General features: G+C 39.1%; 2 protein-coding genes and 3 non-coding genes across 6 annotated transcripts; 2 read left to right on the forward strand and 3 right to left on the reverse strand.

The window, feature by feature from the left end:
• Positions 1-3,936: 3,936 nt before the first annotated feature.
• trnav-cac (transfer RNA valine (anticodon CAC)) lies at positions 3,937-4,009 on the reverse strand. Its single transcript has one exon. It is a non-coding gene; the product is annotated as a tRNA-Val (tRNA).
• Positions 4,010-4,166: 157 nt separating this feature from the next.
• Positions 4,167-4,239, forward strand: trnav-aac (transfer RNA valine (anticodon AAC)). Its single transcript has one exon. It is a non-coding gene; the product is annotated as a tRNA-Val (tRNA).
• Positions 4,240-4,525: 286 nt separating this feature from the next.
• trnad-guc (transfer RNA aspartic acid (anticodon GUC)) lies at positions 4,526-4,597 on the reverse strand. The gene has a single exon. It is a non-coding gene; the product is annotated as a tRNA-Asp (tRNA).
• A 554-nt stretch (positions 4,598-5,151) lies between these two features.
• Positions 5,152-14,671, reverse strand: rnasekb (ribonuclease, RNase K b). Of its 2 annotated transcripts, none has more exons than XM_067492672.1 (5): positions 10,028-10,184; positions 9,067-9,358; positions 8,493-8,521; positions 7,036-7,449; positions 5,152-6,213 (listed from the first exon to the last, which is right to left on the reverse strand). In XM_067492672.1, exons 1-5 carry the CDS (start codon positions 10,031-10,033, stop codon positions 5,962-5,964), a joined length of 993 nt encoding a protein of 330 aa, XP_067348773.1. In that variant the 5' UTR covers positions 10,034-10,184; the 3' UTR covers positions 5,152-5,961. The 2 variants fall into 2 exon arrangements, with proteins under 2 accessions (XP_067348773.1, XP_067348774.1); XM_067492673.1 differs by lacking the exons at positions 5,152-6,213; positions 7,036-7,449 and adding exons at positions 11,947-12,029; positions 14,456-14,671 and having other exon boundaries at positions 10,028-11,613.
• A 112-nt stretch (positions 14,672-14,783) lies between these two features.
• LOC137108294 (chromatin complexes subunit BAP18-like) lies at positions 14,784-19,861 on the forward strand. Its single transcript, XM_067492701.1, has 6 exons — positions 14,784-15,090; positions 16,155-16,249; positions 17,085-17,186; positions 17,817-18,046; positions 18,134-18,238; positions 18,755-19,861. The coding sequence occupies exons 1-6, from the start codon at positions 15,070-15,072 to the stop codon at positions 18,817-18,819; spliced, it is 618 nt and encodes a 205-aa protein (XP_067348802.1). The 5' UTR covers positions 14,784-15,069; the 3' UTR covers positions 18,820-19,861.
• Positions 19,862-20,974: the final 1,113 nt, after the last annotated feature.

A 20,974-nucleotide genomic window follows, 5' to 3' on the forward strand; every position in this document is an offset into this window, starting at 1 on the left:
ATTAGGCTACACAGCAGCAGAAGACTGAACAAAACTGATGTGAGGTCAGTTGATGGTTTTCCTGGAGATGATGTCTCACTGTGGTGGACTGAGGGAAAACAATCTTTAGGTTTTCAGACAGTTGTGTTGTGTTTCCCCACAGAAACACCGACAGCAACTAGTTTCATTTTGGCCTCGTCTTACTTTAAGTGAATGAATTAACGTTGGTTTGCCACAGATGATTGCACCTGGTGACAGTAACCAGTGATCAGCAACAATCGACTGAAACAGGAAGCTGATGGTGAGCTATGCTGACACGGCAAAACCATTTTTCAAAAAAGACAAAGAGCCATGATTTCACATTTTCACTCGCTAATTAACACTAATACTAGTTACCACAGGTGAAATAATGTAGGTCACCAAACTGACACTGTCAGCTCCTCTGTGGATGGAAAGTGGACTCCGATCTAGTTTTCAGTAGTCCCTGCAGAACTTTGTGGACACTAAACACTTTCCCCAAAACACATTAAAGCTCGACTAAATGATTGAAACATTAACAAGTCCACCTGACGATAAAATACATGATCAGGCATTTTTAAGAGCTATGAAAATTGTATTTAGAGCTTTTTTAATGCCTAATAATCAAGTTTTTGAATGTAATATCTTTTAAAGTCGTGCAGAAACCTTTTTAATAAAAAAGAAATAAGGAACAAAAGCTTGTTGTCGTGCAGAGGGAGCTGTTACAGGGTGACGCCCCTCTGTACTTACGGTTCTGAACTGAAAATACAATTTTATTTTTCATGTAACAACGGCACAATGTGAGATCATTAACACAAGAGGAAACTATCTGAGATGGAAGTGTTATCAACTACCTCTTAACTGGCAGAGAGCCAGTGTGCACATGTTGGCCGGATGGTTTTAAAGTGCGGTCAACACATGACTTCCTGTCCCCCTGGTAGCAGCTTCCTGCATCTAAACCTCGGACTCTGAGTTTCACTTCTTCAGAGTCTTAAGGACGACTGAGCTGCACTGAAAGACACACCTGCAGCATGGACGTCTGCTGGCTCACAGAGGTAAAATGATAGTGTGTATCTGCTTTTACTCAATGGACGAAGCGACTGAAAAGTGAGGAACAAAGCAGCAAAAAATCAAAGTCTAACACAGTAAAGCAAAATGCTGTGCTGTCTTTTATTAGCCCAGAAGAATTCTGCCTTCAATAACCTTTTGAACACTGGCAGTGTCTGATCATTTTGTGTAGCTGTTATCGTCAGCAGGACTTCAGCTTTTTCTATAATACAATCTGTAACAAAGTCTACATGCAGCCCAGGAGGCCGACATGTTCATCACAGGCACAGTAAGACTGTGTGGGACATAATAAACATCCAGATGACTTCACCACAGCAAATTTCTTCATTCCAGAAACAAGGCCTTTGTAAATATTGTCCACACTCTTCTGCGTTTCTGTAATTCCACCTTAAGTGTTGCACATTTGCAGTCCACCAACTAAAATACAGGGAAGTGTTGAATGGGAACATATGGTGCAACGTGTTAAAAATACAAAAGTTGCTTGTTTTGGGATGAAGAAATATGTCAGTGTGAGCAGTGTGTCGGGCTGATGTGTTTGGACAACAGGCTGCAGACAACAAGTGGCCACAGCGTTAGAGTTCATGGACCTGTGACGCTGTTTCAAGCTTTTAGCAAAAGACAGAAACAAACATTTTATTAAAAGCAAATATATTGTACATCATTTCTGACTTTCTGATCTTGGCTTTTATTCACTCAGTTTATAGAATCCGTTAAACTTGTAGCTATTATTCAATTCTTTAAATGTAGAATTTGTTTTAGTTCCAGATTCATTTGTTAGATTATGTGTTAGCTATATATCATTTATCAATTAAAGCATTTATTTGTGTATTACATCTTTAATGGATGAAGTCAGTTTTGGTCTGTACATGGCCTCCTGAGCTGCATGAACTTAGAGGGGAAAAAAGGCTTCTGTACGAGCTCTGACCAAAAATAAAGACATAATTAACATATAGTTATCATGTACGATCACATTCCCAAATTGTGAAAAAAAACTTTTAATCTCACTGACAGGTGCGGATACTCAGCATCACACTCATAAGAAGTACTGGTGCAGTACCACATACGTGGCTGTTTCACTGTTTGACAGTAAAATAAAATCAACCAAAATCCAAAGATCTGCTAATAAACAGCTGGAAACTAAACAGTCAACAAGTACAAGCAACAGTTGACCCTGAATTCTGATGTACAACTCCAATCAAAAAAAGTTGGGGATGATGTGTAAAACTTAAAGAAAATCTGAACGCAATGATTTGCAAATTTCATCAACCCATATTTGATTCACTATAGAACATAAACAACATATCAGATGTTGAAACAGACATTTTACCATTTAATGGAAAATATGAGCTCATCTGGAATTTGGTGGCAGAAACACATCTCAAAAAGTTGGAACAGGGTGATGTTGACCATGGTGTATCATCACTTCTTCTTTTAACAACTGTCTGTAAAACATCTGGGAAGTGAGGAGACCAGTTGCTGGAGTTTAAAAGAGGAATGTTGTCCTGTTCTTGTCTGATGGAGAATTCTAGCTGCTCAACAGTCCTGGGATTTTGTTGGCAGATTTTTCACTTTATGATGCACCAAATAATTTCTGTTAGTGAAAGGTTCAGCACCCGGACTCTTCTCCTGCGAAGCCATGCTGTTGTGACGGATGCAGTAAGTGGTTTACATGGAATGATTTTGCTATGTCAAAATCAAAATCAAGAGCATATGTTTTCATTTGAGAGCCTCAAGTAAGTGTGATTTGTTTTTATTTAGCTGTTCGTGTCTTAATAAATGCATCACTTTAAAATCGGTTATCAAATTCTTTACCTAAAATCATGTTGACAATTTTTGCCAGCAAACTATGCAAAACGCTGAAAGCATTTACGTACATCGGCATATAGTCGACGAAGCTAATACACTGAAAAGAGTTTGTCCAGTTAGTTATACCATTCAGACTTAGCATTAGCTTAGCTGGTCTTAATAATGTCATGGAGGATCAGGGTCAGCATGTCCACTCTGAGCAGTTTGCAGCTATACAGTGATACACTGTGGTAATATGCTATATGGTAATTATGGGAAAACACGTACAGTAATTATAAAGTGAGGGTTAAAATCACGGTTGCTAAAAGTGGAGCTGAGTCAGTGACATTACAACTTTTAGATGCTTGACAGAATTTGGAACGTCTGTGCCAACTTCCTACTATGTTTTTCTATGAGACCAGGAGCTCGACACATTAGTTTCGCTCATCAAAGCTCACGTGGCCCATAGTGGGTAACAGGTTAGTAATGGGAAGACTGAGGTCTTTAGGACACAGGGTCCACAGAGTGGATGCAGCTGGGATTCTGATTCTCACAAACTAGTTTAGAAGATTTATCAGTGGCAGTTTCTTTATTCTTTAGACCTTGACAGACGTAGTGACACTGCTGAACATTTCATCTGGTTAAACTTGAAGTACTGACTTATAACCGATCGTCTGACAGATGCTGCGCACAGAGTAACATTAAAATCCCCATGAGATGTATTGACTAACAACGTTGTTGTTAACTAGAATATATCTTAGGTTCTTAAACTGATGAGTCATCAGCTTGTGGTTTATATATGATGTGTCATATAGAATAACTTGGACTTGTATCTAAATAATGAACCCACATGCAGTTTAATAAATAATCTGACACGTGAACAAAAATCAAATCATTATGGCTTTCAAACCTTTTTTCTCCTAAACCTGCAGCCGCATCATCATCATCAAGACAAGAGAAGGAATCTAAGAATAACTTCTAAATAAGTCATTTTTAGTTCTCCATACACCGTATGGACCCTAAGTAAATTTCCACCATCTGACTTACGTCATTAAGTAAAAGCAAAAAAAAAACAAAATCTCATCCTGTTTCCGCCCGGTTTCGAACCGGGGACCTTTCGCGTGTGAGGCGAACGTGATAACCACTACACTACGGAAACACACTAACACATATGGCGGAAGTAGATTTATAACCACACAGAAAACGTGGGTGGAGAATGTTTTGTCACGTCCTATTATTATTAAAAATGTAGCGCTGCCTTCAAACAGAACTAACGCGACGTGTTATTGGTGTTCCTTCCTTCTGAGGAAACGACGGTTTCCGTAGTGTAGTGGTTATCACGTTCGCCTAACACGCGAAAGGTCCCCGGTTCGAAACCGGGCGGAAACATGATTTTTACTAGTTTTACTATGGGGATTTAAATTCCGAATTTTTTGAACGCAAAACTTAAGAACTTTCTAAAGGACCTAAGAACTGCGTAAGTGATGCTGCATATCAGTGATAAAGGTTAGTTTATTCTACATGACGTCATGTCCTACACTGAGAAGAGGGGTTGCTGTAATAACTGTGACGATGATCATACAGTTATTATGATGATGAGATGATTACATTATTATCATGATAATAACTGTATGATCATCGTTATTATCATGAAATATTTTAAAAAATAAGGAACCTCCCCGTCGGGGAATCGAACCCCGGTCTCCCGCGTGACAGGCGGGGATACTCACCACTATACTAACGAGGAATGGTCTGTATTAAAAACATGCAATACCTTTTATTAAAATTCCGACTGAACTAGACTTTTTTACGTTTTCCTTTAGTTTACTATAAAATAAAAATTCATGAAGATAAACATTAAAAACCGTTTTCCGTCCTCACGTATACACAATTACAAAAATAAAATGACATGTAAAGAAAAAATGACCGTAAAACGACACAAACCGACTCACGTTCCAAACGCCGCAACAAGCCATAAAATGACGACAGAGAAAATGACCGTAAAGAGCCTCAAACACTGTTGTCCAGCTCGGTGCCGCCCTCTGCAGGTCAGAGCCCAGAACTGCAAAGAAACCGAAGCCCACGAAGAGGAAAACAACGTTTTCTCTTTATTTATTAACGAGGATTTTCCAAGCAAAGCGAAAAAAGAAGCTAAAAGTTTTGCTTTTAAATAACTGAAATGAAATTCTCGAGAATTCACATCAACTCAATTATAAAGTTCATCAGCAACAGGATTAAATGATTTAAATCTTAATCCAAAGGTGTTGGATCTTAAACGACCCCCTTCCTGTCTGGATAAACTGGAAGAAGATTTTCAATTCAATTCAACTTTATTTATATAGCGCCAATTCACAGCAAAGTCATCTCAGGGCATTTTACAGAATAAACTCAAGATTATAAAGCTGTATAGACAGAACCCAACAATTCCCCCTTGAGCAACAGTGGAGAGGAAAAACTCCCTTTAACGGAAGAAACCTCCAGCAGAACCAGGCTTTTCTAGAGAAAGGAGCAACAAATCAGCCGAATGGAGTAATTATACAATTCAACTGCCGTTTTGACGTTACTCACTGTAGTTTTTATAGATGAGCATCAAAGGGGGGAAAAGTGTTTTTTTAAGTGCACACACGGAAGATACCAAGTACATTAAAGTTTCACCCCCAGCCTGGTTTTCTGGACTGACTGTGGACTGACTGACTGCTCACAGACCCTCCAAATCCTCTTTATCAGACCGTTACATCATTTGGTTTAATGTGTGTTTGTAACTGTACAGTTCTTTGTTGTTGATGTCTCGTAGTTACCACAGATGCAAAAAAAAAAGGTTATTAAACATATACTGGTTATGGAAAAGAATTTACACATTTTGTTGCTTCACAACACAAAAAACAGAAATTGTCCATCTTAGTTTACTTAATGCAGGTTACAACTTGTTTTGGTCACTTCTGTCATGTTTGATTTAAATCAACAGTTTTTGGTTGCTTCTTTAATCAGTCACTAAAGGACTCGTCATAGAAACGCAGTTTGTTAGTTTGAAAACGAACATAAAAATGCAAAAGATAAAAAGATGATCAAAGCTAAGTGAACTCACTGGGAACCACCCAGTGCTTTTTTTGTTTAGATCTTTTTTATGGATTTAATTCTTTCCATTTCCATTTTAACTTCTGCTGTCAGTGGCATTTGGCTGCAGAGTTTCTCTTTAAAATCCTCCGCTGGTGTGAAGCCAAATGCTTTTGCCAGACGTCGATTTGTGACCATGAGCTTCTGCTGGCGCCGGTTGATTTCTGCCTCCAGGTGAGTGTACGTTTTATTTGATTTTATGATTTTTGTGATCTTAATCCTCTCAGTCTGGACAGCAGTGCTCTGAACCTGCACAATGAAACAATGATAATCTTTTAGTGGCTTTCGCCCGGTTGTATGTGTACAGTTTGAATTTTCAGGCTTAGCTTTGGTTTGTGTTGTGTGTTGTTGGTTAGCAGCATGTCTGAGTGGCAGTTTCCTGTCTTTATACTTCAGGCTGAGTTTGATGCTAAAATATAGTAAAAAAAATGTTCCTATATAGACACTTACAGTGAAAAAGAAACAGCAGCAGCTAAAAGTTGGAGCTGATTTTCCTGCTTTATGTACTGAGTGCTGCTTCATCCACAATCATTTAAAAAGACCTATGATCAAAAACCACAGGCTTCAAACATTACGTCTCATACAACAGCACTCACATTCACAACATGCTACATAAATAGCATCGTCATGTAAATGTGGTGTCTTTAGACTGTGGGTCTTGAGTGTTATCGTGTTATAACTGGACCACCAGCACCTCAGGCTGCATCAGCTGTGTGTGTGTTTTTTTATGATAATCTGATGCTGTCATAATGACAAGTGTCTCAGAACAACTGGCCTTTGAATATCACTGATGTGTTGCCCAAAGGTGTGAATGTGAGCTTTGGTTGTCGGCCTTGTGATACACAGGTAACTTGTCGAGTGGGCAACTCGCCCAGCAACAGCTGGTATCAGGTTGTGACTAAATATTTTTTTTCTCAGTGTGGATGTGATGCTTTTTCATAACTGCCACCCCCACACATCTGTCAGATACTGTACACTGCAGTAAAGAACTTGCCATCTTTGCAGAAATGACAATTCATCACAGTTTTGTAGCTTTTCTTAACTCCTCTTATTTCTCTGAACAAAACTAACCCCTGCAGAAGCTCCTCCATCGCCCCCTGGTCTCGTCTCAGCAGATGTTTCAGCTGTGGCAAAATGTGACCTCTTGTACATCAGGCTCTGAGCTTCCTTCTCCAGGTGTGCTGGCACCTTAATGGCTTCATCCTCCAGCACTATGCTCCTTTTTGTAACTTTAATGACGTTGCCCACAATTACATTTTTGAAAGAGTAGCAGCTCTTCTCTCTGATACTGTCAAAGCGCTCACGTCCGTATACCACCACCTTAATACAATCTGCTGTATCAGCGACTGTCAGATAAAACATAATCTTTTTCTCTCCTTGTTGGGTTGTATATGGTATAAGATCAGATTTCTTAACAACTTTCACAACAATGATTTCTTCATCAAGAAGATAACCACTGGATTTCAGCTGACGGATAGTTTTTCTCTGGAAACAAGAGGAATTTGACAACATGTTATCCATCAAAACAACTTAACGAGAAACAATTAATCTCAATCAATCAGAAATAATCTCTTCTGTTGTGAGACTGAAACAATGACAAACCCACTGGTCAATGAAATACATGTTAGGTAAAACTACTATGTTAACAATTATAATTCAATTAGGCTGTATTTTTGACAGATCTTGATTAAAACACCTTCAAGTCAAAGTGAAAACATGTCTCTACAAATTAATTTAAATTTACTTCAAAATATAAAACAGATAAACGGTTTTCACCTCTGTCCAGTAGCATTTAGTAGATGATTCAGTAAACTTCAAACATACAGACACCACAACTTTTGTGTCTGCACAGTTTGAGTTTTTCTGCTTTTTATTGCTGGAGTTCGCCTCGTTCTCACTTCACCTTCGCATCTTTTTAATTATTAAAAGCAATAGTTATAATTTGTCTAGTCAAGAAGTGCTTTTAATGAACTTCTGCATTAAAAAAGTTACATTAAATTAAAAAAGTATGAATGATGCAGCACAGCTTCAAGTCTGAAATGCCCTTAGCTGCCCCTCAGGATGAGACTTTTTTAAGAATTACCATTAATGTCATTCACACTATTGAAGTTTTCAGTAGGGGTGGAAAGTTGCTGCCCTCAAATTTGATGAGATTGGAATTTGCAGGTTGTATTTGAAGATTTTGCTCAGCAGTAAGCGAACTTTTCAGATCGAGGTGGATTCATACTACAGAGCTTTAAGTCACAGCCCTCAGTAGATCTGTGCAGCTTTGGAAACCAGCTGATGATTTAGGTGGGTTATTTTAAATGAGGTAAATCTTTATGCAAACACTCTGCAGAGATCTGTTTTCTCTTTGACACAAAGTTTTGTCAAAAAAGCTCAAATTTAAATGACCTTTATTCAACATTGTTAAAAACCAAAGGCAGATTACTACTTTTTAAAGGGGCTGTATTTGTGGACACTTGGTCACATTTTCAAATGTCTTTAGTTATAATTCACTCATTATTTGTTTATTTCATAACTCCTACCTCCCCAGATGTTTTGCTTCGTTGTTGAGCTGAAAGAAGAAAGAAACATCAATGAATTTCACTTTAGGGTTTTGCAGCAATTAAAGCCAGTTCCTGGTTCCATCTCTGAGAACTGAACCCTGGGATTCATAGTGTTTTATCAGCTGAGCCAAAGCAGTAAAAACATGTGGGGTTTCAAGCTCAGGCTGAGCAGCAGAAACTTCAGTTTAGCATCTGAGCTCATTCCCTATAGACTCTTGTAGGGGTTGGATTAAAAAATTATGTGGTTCAGTGTTGAAGATTTTACAATTCTTCTGCTGGTAGCTTCATATGACCATTATTAGCTGGTTCAGTATTGTTTTAATAACCTCTCCACTCTGGACTACAACAAAATTGGTTTACCGAAGTAAAATCTTTGGTAAACCAATTTGTTGTTATTTGGTTTGGTGTATTTCAATCCAAATGTAAAACAACATTGACATTACCAGACTATACAGTTTGTAAAGCTACAATAATGAAGAAAAATACTTTATACAAAACTTATATACAAGATGATTGTTGTTTGGTCATGTTGGCCACATGAAACTGAACTCACCCTTCTTCTTTTTCGGGGGTTTGTCAGTTATCTTCTTAAAAGGCTTCAGCAGGTCCTGGATTGCACAGTCCCTCCTTGGGATTATTTCCATGATTTTTCTGATTTCTAAGATGGACTTTTCTAGTCCATACTCCTCAATGATTTTTTGAACCATGATTTCTTTGGTCCTGCCACTTTTGAAACCTTTCGGGATTTTTGTTAGTAGTGACAGTGTCTTTCTGTATTGTTGTGCATCCAACTCCTCCAGGATGGATATCAAGCGTATCTTCCATTTCTTCTCTAAGTCAGCCCTCTGCAGCACACACAGAAATTAATAAAGAGAAAAGACTCTTTCATTTTTCATACATCATCTGATTTCTAGAATGGCTCTGATTATTACTTGTGTTTTTTTTTCTGTCGCACAGAAAAAATTCTCAAATGCTGTTCACAGAGCACGAAGAAGCTTGTTGAGCCTCTTCGATAGAGTGATGAGCAACAAATCCATTATGCAGTTTCTCATCTACCCCTTTCTTCTACATACCACAAGATCAAAATTACCTGAGTCAATGCAAAAAGGTAAAAAGAAAATCACTCCGGGATCTTTCAGGGCTCTGTACAGTAGTGCAGGAGGAAAATTAAATGCACAAATTACAGAACTGGACTAGTACACAACAGTCCTCAGACTAAACACCAGACACAGAGCGTGAAACACCAAACGACATTAGTCTCATCACAGACACTGGATGAACTTCCTGTTCCAACACTGCTCAAATCTGAGGTGTTATTCTGTTTACACGGAATAAACCTGCTCCTGAGTGGGTTTGAGATTGTGGACCTGTTGCCAGGACAAGCAGCTCAACGTGACTTCGAAGAACCAACAGATCCGGGACGATGTTAACGAAATTCATCCTGTTCATCCGCCTGCGAAGAACATGACCCGAACTCTAATTCGAACCCATGAAACACACTTCCTGTCACCCACCTTCATGTTTCGTCCAGTCTGCCTAGATTGGAGCTGGTCTTGCAGTAAATTTGATTCACAGAAGGTTCTTTTTTTTCATCCTTTCCTGAAACACAAGCGGGCTGGTTTCTCCTCGGACCGAAGCCGGAAGAGAAAATGCGCGAACTGACAAAGGTGTGGAAAATGTATTTCATCCCCGGATGTGTCACACAGATAAATTAAATAGAAATTAAAAAGTATTTCATTAAACGTTTAAATCAAAATTAAATATAAATTGTTAATAAAGGCAGGATACTAAAAAACACGCTGTCACAGACACGTTTTTCACCAAAAGATAAAAACTGTAATTATTAGGAAAAAAGTAAACTTCATAATCACACGAATACAGGTCATGGAGACATCCAGGTATTATAAGAGGTTGTATGAATACTTACACTAGTACTTGCATTAAACAGTACTACAAGTACAAAAGTACACATTTTTAATCAAGCTGAAGTATTCACACATGCTGTAGGATGTACTGTACACTGAAACGTAGCAGTACTGCTGTTAAGTTAGTCATAAAAATACTAGTATTTAAAGTATTTAAACACTGTTAAACATGATGCTGGTATTAACACGAATGTCCAGTTCAGATTTGTTGTTGAAGCGACAACCTGGTTCAACAACCTGGTTTCTGACTAGTTACAACACAGCAGAGAAACTGCATCTCACTTCAGGTTTGTGCTGGAAGCTGAAGACAACCCAACGATGGTAGAGAAATATTTCTAATAGTTATTAATTCCTTTATTTGCTTGGGAGCCTTCAAACATTCCGGCCTCGCAGGACTTTGGACCAAAATTCATTCATGAAAAAGAACATTAAATCTTTATACATTTTCTGTCACGCACACTTTATTGCCAAGATTATCCATCATAATAGTTTGGTCACATTGACCTTTTTACAGTTAGATCCACAGTTGCATTAATGACAAACAGCACGTTCACACTGTTCACAAAACAGCAGGAGCATCTGAAAGGTGATTTACTGTCAGTGGCTCAATGAGTTTCTGATCGGTTTACTTCACTGAAGGCTTTGAAGATAAAAATCTGAACCAGAACATTTAGAAAAGGATAATAATTTAAGTCAAAGCGTGTCCTCCAGCAAACGTTTAGAAGCAGCTCACTGCTAAATTTTTAATCTGATTTGGTGAAGAAATCAATCTGTCATGCACAACTTTTTATGTCCCACATGTCCATGTTTTCATGGCTCTCAGGAATGATTGCACACTTCATCCAACAACAACACCAAACATCACAACAGACAAACAGAAAATAAATAATCCAGGTGACGCCCGACCCCTTCCCCCACCGCCCATCCCCCCTCCCTACGTCAACCTCTGGTCAGGTGAATCTGTGACGGGGACGTTATGGACAGGAAACAACCTCCGGTCTCGGGGGTCAGAGGTCACGGCTGCAGCTCTTTATGTGACCATGTATTCCTGACGTTTGTTGAGTCGGACCTGGCAGAGCGAGATGGCGCCCACCACCACGTAGACGGCAGCGGCGATGAAGCAATTGATGCCGACCTGGTTGTAGAGAGTGTAGATGTTCTGAGGAGGATTTTTACTGCGGGACAGAAGGACAGACAGGTTACTGTTGGACTGCACGTCTGCATTCAGGATCAGCAGGAGCAGCTATCAGGATCAAGCTGGATCCAAACTCTGTTCATCCAGACTTTTATTCTCACGTTCATGTTAATATTTTTATCTAAGAATTCAGACTTTTTATTTCCAAATGTACTTTTTTCCTCACAATTAACACATTTTATGTTCACGTTCAGGCTTTTATTTCCCACTTTGAACGTTTGGACCAGGATGTTCACTGTTTGTCACCTGCCGCTGACATGTGGTACTGTGATATTATGTGTTTAGGTGTTTTACATGTTGATTTATCACTCACTCGTTCACAATGTCTTCTTCAGTGAACGGGACGTCCTCGATCAGCACGGCCGACTTCGCGCTGAAGAAGATTCCCAGCAGTGCCTGAAATACAACAACACAGGTGGTGAACGTGAGGGTCAGGGACACAGCAGAGGCCACTGGAGACGACTGGATTTCAAAACGCTGTAGGTTATTAGTAGTAACAAATATCGGTCTGTAAAGTTAATCAGTTTTTCTAACATGTTATTTGTTATCACTGTGTTCAATAAGTCAAACTTCTGCATTGTCTCTGATTTTTGTCATTCTAAGCAGCAGATGCTGATTGGAGATTTTTTTTGTACTATTTTTAGTCATTTTGCTGGACAAATTATGAGTCGGTTGAATGAGGCTCATTTGATCACTCAACAGAAAATGAAAACTATTTATTCATTTCAAACAGAAATGTCAAGATTTGCAGTGTGAAGGTTTTGTCACTGTAAAGTGAATCACTTTGTTCTTCTGACAGTGATCACCGTTAGATGGATATTTCCCTGCTTTCTTCTTCCGTTTTCAGAAAGTCCAATGTTCAGGTTTACACCTTCATCAGGGTCTAAGCAAGAAAATCTCTTTATATACAAATTCAAATCCTATAAAAATGATTAATTCTTTAACATTCATCATTTATCAGTTCTTGAACTTACAGCACCACCTGGTGCTGGTAATAAAAAACAACAACAACAGAACCTTCAAGAAAAAAGAAGGCTTAAAAAGAATTACATAAGTTAAATGGTAAATGTTCTGAACTTATATAGCACTTTTCTACCTATCGACACTCAAAGCACTTTACACTGCTTCTTATTCACAGAAATGAGTTGGGGTTCAGCGTCTTGCTCAAGGACACTTCGACATGTGACCGTAGGAGCCGGGGATCGAACCAACAACTGCGAGATTGGTGGACGACCCTTCCTGCACCACAGTCGGCCGCTAAAGTGTAGTTTTCTAAGTATGTTACTCCTGCAGTGCTGCAAAGTAAAATGAATTGTGAGGTTCTTTATTTAATTACTCTGTGTGTCTGAAGCTCCAGTAACTTTGCACATTGTTAAAACAGGATCTAATGACCTAATAAACAAAAATGCGAGGGTTGTGGCAGGAAGGGCAACCGGCATCAAAACTCATGCCAAAAAAATCAACGAGAGGAACATGTTCCGCTGTGGTGACCCCTGAAGGGTTAAGCCGAAAGCCGTTAATCTTCTGTATTAATGTGCATATGCTGCAGGTGAAGGTGGACAGCTGCTTCAATGAGACGTCTTCTTTTCCTTTGGGCTTTTCCCTTTCAGGTGTCGCCACAGTGAATTATGTGCCTCCATCTAACCCTGTCCTCTCACACCAACTAACTTCATGTTCCCTGCTGTCAGTCCTACGCTTTCCTCTTCTCTCTCTGCCTATGAACACACCTTCCTCCTCTCCTTCGACCAACCGTAGCTCAATTTCCGTGTTTAATTTGCCATGTGGTTTTCGTCGGATCCCCTTCCCGTCACAAACCCTCTGAATTTTTATCCAGACTTGGGACTTGCACAAAGGAACGAGTTACAGTTTCTTTAAGCAGCTGCTGTAAAACTACAACCTCATATTGGGATTCGTCAATTATTTTTCTGTCTGGTAAAGTTCATATGAAGACATTTAAATATGTCTATGGCTCTGGAATATTTAGACAGAATGTCTGACAGTAGTTTGGTTATCACCTAAAACATTTGAGGTCATTTGTTCCTGACTGGACAACACGAACTGTCAGTGGAAACCAACCGACTTCCTGCTCTGAAACATCACGAGGGCAAAAATAAAAGTCACATGATTCGTCAAAAACGGAATTTTTCGACACCCGTCTTCTTCAGTTTAACACGTCTGGTTCAACGTGTTTCTTTAAAGTGCTGGAGAAATGATTTTATCCAGTTAACAACTGTAAACACTTTAATCAGTTACTTTTTAAACACAGTTCTGAATGTCTGATTATCTGATACACAACGTTATGACATTTAATATCTAAAAACCCAGTTTTAACCCAGTGGTGAAATGTTCTAATTTTCCACAGATGTGCTTCAATTTAATGAGTTCATTCAACCAACAATCCAAAATCCGAACGTTACTAGCGTCGAGTCTCATTCGACAAGCAGAAACAAGCCTGTTTTGTGACTGAAATATCGACTCAATGATCAAATTAGTTACAAAATATTTGTTTTGGTCAGCTAATAATCGGCAGCTGTAAAAGTGATTTATTACGCTGCATTAAAATGCAGTAAATACATTTTCTAACGTGGTGACATTTGCCTCGGCCTTTTAGGCTCCGTCTATTTACCGTGTAGCTATGTACGTTCGAGGATTCCTTTGCGAAAGATATTCGGCTATTTTTGCATCATTTTGAAAACTTTATAAAATCAATAGATATCGACAGTGAACAAATCCAACATTTTGCTGTCTATAAACGTGTCCTTGTCTGTAGATAACAGTATCATTCCAGGAAATAGCCTGTGCCGGGGATCCATATTTCTTACCAGCATGATGACCCCCCAGATGCTGATCACTATTCCGCAAGCGGCCAACTTGGGCCCGCAGAACAGAAGCGACGGCATGTCTGTCGTCGATCAGTTGATGTTTTTTTTTTTTTATTTCTTATTCATTAAACGGAGAAAAATCCGCAGCAGGTCGAAACACCAACCAAGCCTCACGGTCAGCTGATCGTCCTCACTCGGCTTAACTCGGTGGCATTCGATAACTATCGTGACTCGCAGCGGAGCGACCAGTCAAAAACTGTATTTGGACACGCCCCGCCTTTTCCTCTAAGACTGGCCAATAGAATTCAACTTCCAAAGTCGCGGAACGTTCCCTTTATCCTGTCTACCTTTGTTGAACCATATTAATATTTGCCTCTGAATATGTAATTTATAAACAATTTCAAATTATTCACAACGCTAAATATGATGTATATCATATAAAAGATGTGCTTTTAAAACGATCCCGCCAAAGCCTCAATGGAAGCGCGCTAACGACAGCGAGCTAGCTAACGTTACAGAAGCTAACTGTAGCTAGCAGCTAGCTGTGTGTTGTTCTGTTATTGTTTTGACTAAAGAACAAATTTGAAGAAAAGAATCTCAACGGCTTAAGAGAAATGACGTCAGCCTCTGCGAAGGTGAGTTCTTACCTGGTGGGAATGGGCCGTAGGGCCAATGTGCATCAAAGCGAACTTTCAAACAGCAGGTCGCACAGCCCCACACAAAACTCCATTCAGGAAATCTGGTTATTTAATAGTGTTTGACTTATAGCGCGAACAGAAAATGTATGAAAAGTTAACAAACTGACTTTCTTCTACATTACAAATATCTAGCGGTCGATTCGGCTTAACATTATAATCGATATCCAAACTTGGCTGATTATTTGGTGTATTAACCCTAATGCAAACTGTCAGTTCAAGCTGCTGCTAACCATTATTTAATTATTCACTGTGGTAATATCAATAATTGATTCGATTAATAGCCTATTTGTTTACTCTACAAAAATAATTAAAAAGCCCTCTACAGGTTTCCACAATTTAATGGGAAATCTTTTGTTTTGCTTGGGGAACTGTACAAAACCAGAAAAGTTAAAATAACCTGATCAAGCAGTGAAGTTTGTATTTTTTGTATTTGACCTTCCTACTATGTTTTCCCTTCTATCTGCTATTGACAGTGGAAGTTGTGCCAGAAATTCCTGCTCTGCTTTGACCTGTACAAAACCAAAACATAGGCAGTTTACGCACATCTCACACTGGAGAAGCCAACGGAATAACTTAATTTAATGATTAATTGACAAAATGTTACATTTACTTTGAGCTAAAACCAATCACAGCAGCAAATTGTTTCACTGATCAGATCAGACTATCTGTCAATCAACTTTAATGCAGATTAACTTTTTGTTCATTAGACTAACTAATCCACTGGTCACAGCTCTAATGAAGCACATAGACTTCATACTCTACGTAACCACCTACTGTGTGTATATAAAGTAACTTTGATTTATGTCTCTTTATATGTCTAACTAGTTTGTTGTCCATTTGTCCTTTGTCAGATTTCCATCTTTTACGTATGTATGTGGCTTGTTCAGACACAACAGTGTTAACATAGTTTTGTTTTCATGTACACACAGTGTGTCAGCATCCACCAGTTTAACCTTTCATGTTGCCTATAACCAAACAGCACATGATTCTTCTCTCTGCAGGTAGGGGAGATTTTCTCTGCAGCGGGAGCTGCCTTTACCAAACTGGGAGAGCTGACCATGCAGCTGCATCCTGTGTCTGACTCCAGCCCTGCAGGGTGAGCTTTTAAACTGTGTACCTGAGTACATTTACTCTCAAGTACTGTCTAGAAGTGCAGTTTAGAACTAGTGGACCAGTGAAAGACAGCTCCCGCTTACCTCAACTCACTCATTCAAGTCTACAATCCTTCCCGTCCGCTGCGGTCTGCCAACGAATGACGTCTGATGGTCCCAGCACCACACAGAAGACACCAAGCAAAACTTTTTAGCCCAATGATCCCACGATGGTGGAACGAGCTACCAAACTCTCCACCCTCAGCTGACTCCCAATATTCAAAAAACTGCTGAAAACTAACTCTTCCGCATCTTCCTATGCACTTAAATCTATTAAAAAATAAATCAATCCTTTCTGACACTTTTCTGATAGGACTTTGCTTGATGTTTTCTCCTTGACTTAGATTTTTGCTGCCTTGTACCACACTTGTAATTCGCTTTGGATAAAAGCGTCTGACAAATGACTAAATGAAAATGTGAAAGAGAATCAGACCTGAAGATCTTACTGAAAATAAATTGAGTGAATACCTCAGACCTAAAGAGAAAGCTCTCTCTCTCTCTCTATGTATCTGTGTGTATCTCTCTAATAGAGAGACTCCTGGTTTGAGTTTATGAAGACAGAGAAGGGATTTCACTCAAAGGAAACAGAGTAAGAGACAGTACAAAGTATAGTGATATGTCATGTTTTTGACAGTTGATGTTTGTAGCTTTGTCAGGATTTTGCTTACAGGCAACAGGAGGTAACAGTATTACACCTGAGCTGTAAACACTGACAGTAATTAAAAAAAGACGTCCTCGCTGTTTGTCGTGAGTCAGTTCTCTCTTTGTCTTTGTCCTCAGAGCCAAGTGGACGGAGACAGAGATCGAGATGCTTCGTTTGGCGGTGCGTCGATTTGGAGACGACCTAAATAACATCAGCACTGTGATCAAAGAGCGGACTGTGTAAGACCAACTGTCTTAAAGGACCTGTTCATCCATTTTTTAAAGAAGGAATCAGGCTTTATATAAGAGTTTTTTTCCTGCTCATTTTAGTGGTTTTATAGGGATTTAAGGTGAAATGGTAAGTGGTCTGTTAATCCATACAGATTATGTACACTTCATATGTTGGGACCCCTTACTTAGGCCCAAATTTGGATCCAGCCCGATTAAATTCACCAAGGGTAACAAAGCTATAGCTGAAATTGTTATTTTAATATGCAAATGAAGGGTTGTCTTCTTTGATAAATGAGTTGGTTTGAAAATGATCAGAGCCACAAATGTATTGCTAACACTTTACTTTTACAACTGATCAAAAAATGAAGTAACTATCAGATATTTTTAAGAGAAAAGGACAAAACATTTGAAAGGCAACACGTTGATGCGTCTTCACAGTAAACTGAATGTCTGTGTTTTGGCTGCTGATTGGACAAAACAAGACATCAGAAGACATCACACTAAGAAACTGTAAATGGCTTTTTACACATGTTCTGGTTTGTGTTGTTCCTGAAACGTTTGATGGCAAAGCATCAGACCAGTAAACAAATCCAGCATGTGAATCAGGTGTGGAGGTCTCCTCACGTTCTTCCTCTGCAGCGCACAGATAAAGAGCACAGTGAAGAGGAAGTTGTACGAGGACAGCAGAGTCCCCATTTCCTCTGAGTCCCCGAAGAAGACGGTCAAGAAAAGCGCCGTGGTCATGACGACAGCTCCCGCTCCGGCAGCTCCCACCATGGTCTCTGTTCCGAGCTCACAGGTCGTTGTGGCAACAGGAATGCAGAGCAGCCCCTCCATGGCACCGCCCATCAAGAAACAGAAGACAGCAGGTGAGTAAGCAGACGTTTATAATGTGAGACGGCAGATGGACCCTCATTCAGACGTGATGATAGCCTGCACCTCGTCCCCACATGCAGATGTGACTCTCAGTGCTCTGAATGACTCGGACGTTAACAGTGACCTGGTGGACATTGAAGGACTCGGCGACGGTTCCTCCAACAAGAAGCTCAACTTTGACCAAGGTCAGTGATTTCATTAAGTTACTGACTTGCAGCTGTAAAAATGATGACAGCATTGAATATGATGCCTGATCTCCTGGTTTAATTCTCTTCGGTCTCTTAGCTGAGGATGACAACATCCTATTCGTCATTATCTCGCATGATTTAGTCCCTTCATTCCTAACTGAGTCAGACTTTGTGGTGCAGAGTCACATTGTAAGAACCTTTGGAGCAAGTTGGCAGAACTTGGCATTTATGCAGTTGCAGAGCAGCTGCATATGAACCAGTTCTAAGATGAAATTTGATTTGGTTTGTTGACACTTCAGGGAAAATTAGGCAAAAATGTCACAATTGGAAACAGAATGTTGCCATAAATCAGTCACCTTGAATATGGAAACATACAGTAGAAAAACACAGCATTTAAAAGAGGTTTTGATCCTGTTCAGCTGCCAGTGATACCTGATGCTGTGCAAGAACTTTATTTTTTATAAAGACGTAGCAGATAGAATCATTTCACTTTTACCTGGTGTGTTTCTGCAGAGAGCCTGAACCTGGACTCCAGCCTCATCATGAACTCCAGTGACCTCCCTCTCCTTTCCCGCTGACCTATGAAGAAAGTCAGGACTCTAGAATCATCATGTAGACCCACCTTCCGTTTCCAACACGTATATTTTTCTTTTTTAAAGACAGGTCTCCTTTCACACTCTCCTGATATTCACGTCAGTATTTCTGCATTTAAACTCTCTACATTTAAGTTTCTGCATTGCGTTTATAAAAGACACATACGTTCAATTAAAAGATGTTTTGGGATTTTTAAAAGTGAGAGAAAAAATGTTTTAAGGAGCCGATACTCTGCTTCGTCCTTTTTTAAGAAATATTAATTAATGAACTTCAGGTGAGGTTATTTTCTTTATTAGTTGCAGCAGATATAGCAGAATTAGGGTTTTCATCATCATGTTTTTTTGAAAAATGTAGAAAAATCTGACAAAAAGCACTAAAAATTTTTTACTCTTTCTACGTCCTGTTATCGTTAAGAATAAAGTCAAACCTGTACTGATGCTAAATATAAGAAAACAGTGGTGTCAGAAGGGAAAATAAATGATAAATCATTTCCTCATTAGTTCTTCCAGTCCTGGTATTAATGTCTTGAAGATATTTCATCTGGAAATAATTGTCAAGCTTTGAGCTGTTGTGCTAAATGTCAGTTTCTTCAAAATAAACGCAAACAAAAAATTTGAAATCCAATTAAACTCTTCTGAATGTCAAAATTAAAAACTTATTAAATATGTTCATTTTCAAAATAGATTTTTTTTTTTCTTTTCAACAACCCTCATACAGACACTGGTTTCTCTACTCACATTTAGTTTGTGTCAGTCTGCACCTGTGCCAACTAAAACTACATCAGCCAGAGACTCCACTGCACTGGGTGACATTTTCTGAATGAATGAATAAAACACTCGATGTGTTTTTAAAAAAAAATAGATCGAGTTCTTGCTCAGAAATTCCTGCTTCAGACTGATGTTAAAGATATAATAATCTCACAACCAAGCATTTGGGAGTTCATTGTTTGTTTTAGTGTGTGTGGGGATCATCAAAAACACAATTAAAATTGAATCAATAAAAAAAAAAAATCAAGTTTAAGACACATTTCCTTGTTTTTGTTTACTGATTCCTTTTGGAGCTGCAGCAGAGAGAAACGTTCTAGTAGTGAAGTGTGGGCTCATCTTATATTTAAGCATTACTGCTTGGTAGATACCTATTTTATCTTTATATGCATCGGGGAGAGAGAGCAGCTCTGCTGCTGTGGTTCTGCATAAAAGTTACATTAATATGTATTTTGATCGCCGTCAGCCACTCGATCCAGAATGTGTTGGGAAGGCTGTTCCCACCTCTTCAGAGTTCATAGAACAAAACTCAGTTATCCATCTTCAAAGGTGTGGATGGGACAGAACAGGTGAAGTGGGTCTGGAGGACAGCTGCAGAAAAACCAGAGCGACTCTGCGACCCAGGTTTGGCTTTTAACTAAATATTTGTGAAACCACAAACAAGGAAAATACTACAGCTGTTCAATATGCAAAGCACAGGTTTCAGTGCAGAACATTCACAAATAACTTTTTTTTTTTTGGTGTGTTTTCTTAAAAACAAATCTCATGTTTAGGAAATGTGTTCTTCTTTCTGATTCTCCCCAAAACCACTGGTACCACAAGTTATTAATCAAATATATAAAGCAACTGTAAAGGGACTATTTTCAGCTCACATTTGAGTTTTTGTGGCAGCAGGTTTACTGTTCTGAACAGAAAAAAGCCAAGTAACTATTATTTTCTGATAGTTGCTGCCACAAAATTAGAAAACTGCTTTTTTGACTTTTATTAATCAGTGACTTAATGATGTAAAAACATGTTTATTATGTTTAGTTATTACGTTTTGAGTCTTTGTGATCTTGTTTTATCTCCAAAATGCAAATCAGTTTTTGTACTACAATAAGAAAACATCCATCCATTATCTGTAACCTCTGATCCTGTTTAGCATAGGACGGGGACAGGAGGCTGCTCCACCCTGCACAGGTCTCTAGTGCCAACACAGACCACTCACATTTTAGTCTCCAATTAACCCAACATCCTGGTCTGTGGACTGTGGAGACCTGAGTACCTGGAATCCCACACAAGCGACTCCAAGCAGAAAGACTGCAACTGGCTGGGGATTCAAACAGGTGATTTAGCTGTGCTATCCACTCCACCTGATCCATGTAAACATGGAATT

Source organism: Channa argus, chromosome 22 (assembly GCF_033026475.1).
Source record: "Channa argus isolate prfri chromosome 22, Channa argus male v1.0, whole genome shotgun sequence".
NCBI classification, from domain to species: Eukaryota; Metazoa; Chordata; class Actinopteri; order Anabantiformes; family Channidae; genus Channa; species Channa argus.

Coding starts and splice junctions, on each gene's coding strand:
- LOC137108294 (XM_067492701.1), top strand. CDS start 15,070: ATGACGTCAGCCTCTGCGAAG. Junction 16,250..17,084: donor TCTGACTCCAGCCCTGCAGG/GTGAGCTTTTAA, acceptor CTTTGTCCTCAG/AGCCAAGTGGACGGAGACAG. Junction 18,239..18,754: donor GAAGCTCAACTTTGACCAAG/GTCAGTGATTTC, acceptor GTGTTTCTGCAG/AGAGCCTGAACCTGGACTCC.
- rnasekb (XM_067492672.1), bottom strand. Junction 7,450..8,492: donor GAAGCAAAACATCTGGGGAG/GTAGGAGTTATG, acceptor TCTTGTTTCCAG/AGAAAAACTATCCGTCAGCT. Junction 6,214..7,035: donor ATGGAGGAGCTTCTGCAGGG/GTTAGTTTTGTT, acceptor TTCATTGTGCAG/GTTCAGAGCACTGCTGTCCA.